At 40.3% G+C, this 8823-nt stretch overlaps 1 protein-coding gene across 1 annotated transcript; it reads right to left on the reverse strand.

Annotated features, from left to right (window-relative positions):
- Positions 1-5476: 5476 nt before the first annotated feature.
- On the reverse strand, positions 5477-7525 carry PRR32 (proline rich 32). Its single transcript, XM_059050080.2, has 2 exons — positions 7342-7525; positions 5477-6510 (listed from the first exon to the last, which is right to left on the reverse strand). The coding sequence occupies exons 1-2, from the start codon at positions 7359-7361 to the stop codon at positions 5637-5639; spliced, it is 894 nt and encodes a 297-aa protein (XP_058906063.1). The 5' UTR covers positions 7362-7525; the 3' UTR covers positions 5477-5636.
- Positions 7526-8823: the final 1298 nt, after the last annotated feature.

Here is an 8823-nt window from a genome sequence, read left to right on the forward strand (position 1 = left end):
TTTCTATCACTGAAGGAAAACAAGTGTTTTCTTAGTAATCAGTCACTTCCACAGGTGTCTGCTTGGTTTTTATTTTCTATAGCACCCAATGTACAGCTACTCATATAGTATGCATTCAATAAATGCACATTGAATAACTTTAATCTTCAAGCCCATGGATTCTGTGTTTTACACTCTGTTATGTTTGATTTTTTATTTGTTTGTTTTGACTAAATGAGCCTAAGACCCAAGACCTAAGGCCTCTTACTCGTTTCCCAATTAAGTGTTAACTGACCTTTGTAGGCTCCACTGCTGGCTATGCTAAAAGGATAACAGCATCAAGTTAAATAGAGAGGGTAACATTTAGATATTGGAATTGGCATTTTTCTTATATAACTTCACTTCATATCAAATGTCTAAAGGAGAAATGAGCTTTTACACTGTTTCGAAGTGATATGTACATGTATTCATTTGACTGGTGATGTTAGCAGTGTTAATTAATCATAAAGTTGGACAATTTGAGATGTACATACATTGCAATTGGTTTGTGAAAAAATGCCTAGCACTGAAGCAATAATGTTTATATAAATTCTGAAGAGATCGTTTTAAAAGCCATATCATTCTGTTCAATTTGGGATCATCTGTGATTTTACTGATAGTCTTTGTAAGACTATCTCATAGATATTGTTTAACTATGAAACATTATTTATATTTGATTATTCTCCTCCAGTTGTGACTTATTACTAATACAAGATGTTTTAAAATTATTCTATTTATGGGTAATCAAATTTTTAGTTAGGGCATTAAATAATATCTTCACTACATTTACTGTATATTGCTAATAGCTATTGAGCACCAGTGAGCATTAACACAATGTGTAAGGATTTTATACCTAAAGGAGGTATAAACATGCCCCCTGGGAAAAATAATAGATTGCTTGGGTTCTGGATGAAGTGTGATTAATAAAGCCAGCAACTCCACCTCAGAAAATTATGGTTTAATAGGAGGGGAGAAAAGGCAAAATTAGAAAATAATCAGTGTACCTCACTAGGGGAAAAAAAGATTGGAGTTTAAATTTAAAAAGAAAATCAAGTTTAGGGTATGATATATTTGAGAACTTGAAGAGAGAATGCTTTTTTGTGAGCCTAATTCATTGCACACCCGCTTCACTAATAAAGTAACCTTGATGATGGTGAGTCTGCTTGTCAAGGCCTGTTTGGGGGATTGATGAAACCTAAACCAGAAAGGGCTTCCAGTTTCACATAGGCAATATGAGATTGGCTGCTATCTGAAGAGAGATGATATTTATAGGAAGGAATGAAGCAGTGGAGATAGATTCATTTTTAGGAAGGCTGGATAGTGTTTCTCTAATCACTTCATCCCCACCCTCTTAAATGTGTGACTCCTACACAGAGCCTTTTCTTTCATGAAACACTTAATCCCTGTAACTTCCTTCTTTTCAAAATGCCCCTTTCTGTCTTCTCTGGATTATATTCTCCCATATCCAAATGTATTACTTTTCCCACAGTACTTCCACTATGAAGCTGCTTCCTCTTCTACAGCACTTCATCTCATCTCTTCTCAACTGACAGTGGCCCTGCCCCTCTCTATTTTTAATCCTCTGTCTTTGTCCATCTGTTTTTCTCTTTCTCACATGCACAAGCACCATCCATCAACCTCCATATTCCCTGTGTTGCTTTGCTTCTGAGTCAAAGCTTTTACAATCAGGGTGTTAGATGAAGTCAGTTATAAATGTATATTTCTCAATAAATTATATAATTAAACACTATTAGATAGACAAAGCCCTCTATGATAGGAATGATGGAGTTGCATGCTTTATAATCTTATTTTACTTGGGGAAAGAGATTTTCAGAGTTGGGAAAAATGTGGTCAGTTTACCTCCATAAAGTATTGCAGGATACTAGTCCATTCTCGAAAACGCAATGGTAGAGTCACTTCATGAAAACAAGTTCCACAGATTGTTTCTTTGAGAAATTGGGATGCTGAGAAAGATTTTCTGAATGGCAGTAAGTTCCCAGTGGTGGGTGAGAAAGCATATATATTTAATTAGTCTTTGGCAAGAGTAGCACCTTCTCAAGCACTTAAGAAAATGACTGCATGATGAATCACAATTTTTCTGACTTCTCAAATCTAGACTTGATTTGATAAATGCTATACATTTCCATGATTATAAGAAAAAATGAACATCATCACAGAGAAACAGATGGGTTCTTTCACTTAATTTAGTCTCATCACTTGCTCTTTCTGTGGGAATATTACTCAATCCAGCTTATTATAAAGAAGACATGCAACGTTTTGTGATAGCTATGGAATTAACCTATGACATGACATAGTGTTCTTGATCTGTGTAAAATTTCTTTTATCTCTGGTTTTGGCCCACTGATCTTGAAATAGAGTCATTTCATGTAGTTCTGGATTAGGTCCTTTAAAAATCAATAGCACTTGATAATTCAATGCCATTGTTACAGTACAATGTAATAGTTATAGAAGGATATCTTTCTCCATACTTATATGTATGTGTGTATATATATTTTTTATTACTTAGTTATTTAGTAACAGCCATGCAATAAACCACTTGTTCCATAGTAGATGAAGATAGCACCGTGATCTCAACCTTAAGACTCCAGTGAAAATAAATTTTTGGTCCTATTTTATGTTTGTTATAATAATTCTCAGAAGAATAACGTGTAATTTTAATGTCATTCTGGTTTATGAAAGACTTTAAAAATTTTATAATTTGAACTTTAACATTTTCAGTATTCTACAGTTTGATTGGCTACATGTGTACCTCTTCCAATCAGGCTACAGAAGTTGTAAACAGTGGAAAATAGAAATGGCTAATGAATCATACCTAGGGACATAGAAAAGGTCAAAGTTGTACAGTTTATTATTATCTTCTAGAGAATGTATAGGACATTAAAATTCTAATGCTACAGTCTTGTGACAAAGAATATAATGAGAACTATAAATAATAAACAGTACAACATGAATCATCTTGTGACAATGATTATAACTTAGAACAGGAAATACTTAACCCATTCCCATTACTATCAGGAGAAAGGGCTACTTTGTTGACGTTTTCCTTTCCCTCTTGCGGTTAGGAGCTATTTAAGCCCCAGAAAAGAAAGGGAAAACATATGTTCAAGAGTGTTGAATATATTGAATTATGTGCACTTTCCAAAATGAATAGGATATTTTGGTGTAGGATTAATATTAGCTCATATTGCACCAGAATAATTTAAAATTAGCTATTTTAAGGCAAATCATGTGTTTTTTAAACATTGTTTTCTTTACTTCTTTTATTTCTTTCTTTATTTTGGCTGCGTTGGGTCTTCGCCACTACACGCGGGCTTTCTCTAGTTGCGGCGAGTAGGGGCTACTCTTTGTTGCGGTGCACGGGCTCCTCATTGCGGTGGCTTCTCTTGTTGTGGAGCATGGACTCTAGGCACGTGGGCTTCAGTAGTTGCAGCACACAGGCTCAGTTGTTGTGCTCCTGGGCTCTAAAGCTCAGGCTCAGTAGTTGTGGCACACGGGCTTAGTTGCTCCGTGGCATGTGACATCTTCCCGGACCAGGGCACGAACCTGGGTCCTCTGCATTGGCAAGCATATTCTTAACCACTGTGCCACCAGAGAAGCCCCAAATCATGTGTTTAAAATGGGTGTTTTGCTGTCATTGAGGATGCTGGCACCTATGATAATAAGGTAATACAGTATTTCTATATGGAAGCTGTGAATAAACAAAAATATTTGCATTTCACTTGTATTTAACAACAGGATCCCAGGCTTATTTGATACTTGTGTTTACTGAAACCTATTATATAGGCACAGAGCTCTGCATAAACTAAAGAAAATGTATTTATCCTACACCACAGAGTTATAAAGGAAACTTCAACGCCTCAATTTGCTAATAGTTATTTTTTGTTGCATACTGTAGGGGCTCAGTGTTTCAAAATGGCATAGAAAATAACATGCAGAGGGTATTAGGAAAGAGAACAGAGGGTTTAAAAAGAGCAGCTTGTGTTGGTGGCACTTTCTTGTTACAGTAAATTTGTCATGGATTGCTGTAATTGTGAGTAGAGTCTTTCTGAGTGTTTATCGGAGCTACTTCCTTTGAGAAGGAAAACGTATCGTGTTCTGCTGTCACTTACCACACCTTTTGGCAACTCTCCAGAGATGCAGCACTGCCGTTGACACAACAACTTGATTTCTTGTCAAAATATCTTTTAACATCTGGCTCAAAAGATATTTTTGATGACTCTAAGCATGCCCAACTCCTCTGTTCATTAAGGCTGAAAATTCAATAAGTGTTTGGTACTGTGGGACTAAGCTACCTCATAGCGAGCAGCTGTTCAAATGATTTGCTGCACGCTTCTGTGCAACCCACCACGGTGAATTGATGGAATTGCACCAGCTTCAGGACAGAGTGAGGGGAACCTTAGCAAGCTCTATCCAGATGCTCCTTTTATCCAGTGCTCCTTGCACTAGCACCTGTAAATTTAGAACAATCTATTCTGAATCAAATGGAGAAAAAGAAACTTCACGGATCCATGCGTTGTTTTTTGTTTTTGTTTTTTTTTTTCCCCAGAGTAGTGAAGAACCCGCGATTGGTGCTGAAAACACATGAATGGTTTTGCTTATAGGCTAGGTGCCTTTTGGATCTGTAGGTTTTGTCAACCATTAACTGACTGCTTACATCACCTACATCATCAGCTCTGCGCATGAAAAATGCTCATTGGAAGAACCATCCTCTAAAGATATTTCTAATTTAGTGGTTCTTCATAGACAGTGTCGTTGTGTTTTAGGACCACTGTGTGAATGAATTCGTATAGTGGTCAGAATGGCCATATTTCTACCCTGCATGCTGTGCCCATATCTTTGTCACTAGAATTTGAAAAAGCTCCCATCTGGGCTTTGGATAATCTCTCAGAGCCATCATGATAATGGGGTGCTGTAGCACTTATGAAGAGTACAAACATAGCAGTGTCGGAGAAAATAATTCCACATGAGTGAAATGTTTTCATTTGCCTTTAAAAGTTCTGAGTATATAGTACCCTTTGTTTCGAGAATGGGTGAAAGATTCAGCCCGGTTCCATCTTGTCCCCGGACTTCTAGTAAGCCAGCCCTATCTATACCATGTATTTAGCAACAGTGAAATGCTGAGAGACAAACACTAGTTCATCTTTGAAGCAATGGTGTAGAACTCTCCCATCTCCCCTGCCCCTTTTCTTTCCTAACTTTTCAGCCTGGTTCTGCGTCTAACTGGCTGTGAAATGTTGGCTCTGTTACTCTCACCTCAGTCTCATCTGGCTACTTTTAGTGTTTGGGCATTTTTCTCATTATCTGTGACCATTGGTAGGGATTCAACTAAGCTACTTACAAAACACTGGCACATTACTGCTTTCATTTCCTTAAAAGTAGAAAACAAAATCCAAGGCTTCAGCTCCAAAAGTGGCATCGAAAAAAATAGTTCACAATATTTCAAAGTTTAGAGCCTTTATTGAATTTCCAAGTATGTAAGGCACATTAGTACTAAACAGGCTGAAAGAGGGTAGGGGGTTTCAAATATAAAAACATAGATGAGTAACTTTCACCTCTTTTCGCAACTGTTGTTTTTCCCCTCCTTCCTTTTTTTGCCATCAGTTGTTCTCTCTGTTTGAGGATGCAGGAGCCGGCATTCCCCAGGAAGGGAAATTAGCAAAATAGGAAGGCAGTGGAGGACCAAATATCGGGGGAGGAGCAAAAGGCATAGCGAGAAATGGATTGAAACTTGGAGGACGAGGAGGAATGAAGCAATGAGCAGTACCGCAAGAGGGTAAACCTGGAGTGCTGGACGACAAGGGCATAGGCCTTGGCCAGTTCTCCACGGGGTGCCGCGGGCCTCCCAGTGGGAAAGAAACGTGAGCCAACCTTTCCTTGCAGGCCACTCTCGTACTTCCTGGAGGCACCTCCATCATTATCCCTGATCTGAGGGTGGGGATAGGGGGCAGTCCTCTTACTTGAGGGCCCCTGGATGGAAAGAATCCTTGACCCCTTGGCAAAGCCACATATAACCTTGCATTACTGCCACCTCTCTCAGTGCCCCCATTGCTGACCCTCGTCCCCCCCACCAACTGTGCGGGAGGGCCGCCAGAGAATTCCCGGGACACATTAATAGAATCCTGTCCCCTCTGCCTCCGGCCCGCCAGCCCCTCAGAGCTATTGACTTCTGCCGTTGCTAGGGACTCTCCTGCAACAGCAGGTGGTGGCTCATAGGGGGGTTTGAGAGCTCTCGAACCGTCGACAGGAACGCAGGATCCTGTTCTCTCTGAGGGACGCTCCAGTTGCTCTCTTGCAGTGCGCTCGGTCAGTGCGCTGAAGGGAGGTCTCAGGGGCTCGCGAGGGAGGCCCCAGGACTGCGCGGCATCCTTCCGCATGGAACTCGGACACCGGAGGGGCACGCCGGGGCGCAGCTCCGGGGTCCCGTGTTCATCGGCAGCTACTGCTGTGGGTGAAGGGGCGTGCCCTCCAAGGCTTGCCCAAACAGAAATAAACAGGTTAATAAAAATGGAAACGCGGTGACCAGAAAATATCTGAAATATGTGATTGATGGAATTCTCTGGAATACACAGTGGGAAAAGGGGGAGCCCGATCTCCTCCCAGGTGTAGTCGGCAAACACTTCTTCGATTCACTTGCCCTTCACCGGGCGGCCTCTTTAGCATCAGGCTTTGTGGCTTCCCTTTATGGCTGACCTGTGGCTCCACCCGGTTTCCCATATTCCCACCTCCTCAAGGCAACAAGGCAGCCTAGAAGACTCAGATAGCTTCCTTAAAAGCTGCAGTGCACAGGCGCGCTAGATAAACAGAGGAAACACCAGCTCTTTCAGTCCCAGTAGGATCTGTGATCCACTAAACCCATCATTTAGATTCTGGTAGGAGTGCTCTGGAAAGTCTTTATGAGGGAAAACTTTTTTTTTTTTTTTTTTTTCTCCACAGAAGTCGAAGAAAGGTTAGTTATGCTAACGAACACTCCAGTTTGTTTCTCTTTCATGAAGCATCATTCAACATTTACACCGACTTTTGTTAAAATTTTCTTTCATTCCACCCATACCACACCCTAGAGTAAGAATTTCCTCATATTTAAACGCCACAATTTAGACTAAGGATTTGCAACTTCAAAATTACATTTAAAACTCCAGTGTTCTTAGTACCTGAATTTATGTCCTTCACGCTTTTGTCTGTGATCCCCTTCCGCATCCTTTGCAACCCGCTCCTCCCTGCTGTCCGTGTCGCACTCACACAGGAAAACAATTCAAATTGCCTTTTGCCTTCAACCTAAATAGTTGTACACAGTTTTGTACTTACACATTTTCGGTACAAGCCATGGAGAAATTAGATCAGCAAAGCCTTCTTGAGGTGACGGAGAAAACCAGCTGAACGCCCACGCCAAGCCAACTCAGTCTGGAGAAATGACTGGTGCTTCTCCTTTAGAGCAGCTTGGCAGGTCGAATGAAGCCAGGGACCAACTGCTTCTTTCTAGATTTGGAGTCCTCTTTATGAGGTTACCAGTTGCTAGGGAAGGGAGGGAGAAAAGGAGCCGGGAGGAGGAGGAGGGGATAAATCTGTGACACTCCTCTGAAGCTAAATGTATGATTCCTTTTTGCACAGCAGTAGATGAACTTAAAGGCATTCGCTACATTAACCCAGTTGCAGTCGAGTTAGAAAGACAAATCATCAAGACAATTTTAGAAGAATCATGGTGGCATGGTCTTTTGTTAAGAGTGATTTCTGGAGTTTTATGTAGAAAAGGTAGTTGTCAAATCTCCTCTTCCAGGGTGGAATTACAAACATTGAGCAGAGTACCATGCCTAATCTTGTAATTTAAACTTCCAGTTTAGGGGGTGCATACTATTAACTTGGTGGAGAACAGAGTTTGGGGGGTTAAACTGCTTTGCAATCTGAGTCTCACTTGTGAAGATGAAACAAGAATAGCACTATAAAAAAATCCCTCTAAGAATCATATTGGCTTTTACTTTTTAGCCCCTCAATTTGCAATTCTTCTCTTCATCCTACATTCTAGTTTATTGGCTCAGTATGGTGTGTGTGTGTGTGTGTGTGTGTGTGTGTACACATATTTCCCAGAATACAGCTCTGGAAACTTCCCTGCAAGTGAGAGGGGAAATAAAAGGCATAGCAGATAACATCAATTTACAAATATTAGCTCAGATTTTGCCTTGTAACTTTTTGCATAAGGCACTTTCTGTTCTTCCAGCCTAAATTTCTTCCCCCTCCCTACCTTAAGCAAGTATACTTCCTCAGCTTTTATTTTCTGCCAACAATCTACAGATTAATTGCTCTGAAATGACGATGGCCATCCCCTGATCTAAGATTACTAATCTTGCTCTAGGATAAAGCCAAAAACTTGGCCCACTTCCTTAAATTCACCTAAGATTTGTGCTGTTCAGACTAGACTTCAAAGACCTTAAAATAACTTTCTTTATTCCCAATATCAGAATATGCTGTATATACTGTTACATTTCAACAGCTATATATATATATATATATATATATATATATATTTCAATTTATATGTGGAATGTGTGTGTGCGGGCATGCGTGTGTGCAGTGCGTAGGTACAAGATACTAATGCAAAGAAACAATCACTGCTGTGAAGCAACAGACTCATAATAGAAATGACCTTTTGGATCTCTAAGTCCACATCTTCCTGCCAGGGTGCCTTGTCCCTGTCTATACACTATCGAGTTTTCTTTATCTCATTGAAAGATGAAAGCTGCATGTTTCCAAAACTTCTCCCGGAGGAATCTGTTCCCTTGCCTAGCATGGCTC

The sequence above is a fragment of the Kogia breviceps genome, chromosome X (assembly GCF_026419965.1).
Source record: "Kogia breviceps isolate mKogBre1 chromosome X, mKogBre1 haplotype 1, whole genome shotgun sequence".
NCBI classification, from domain to species: domain Eukaryota; kingdom Metazoa; phylum Chordata; class Mammalia; order Artiodactyla; family Physeteridae; genus Kogia; species Kogia breviceps.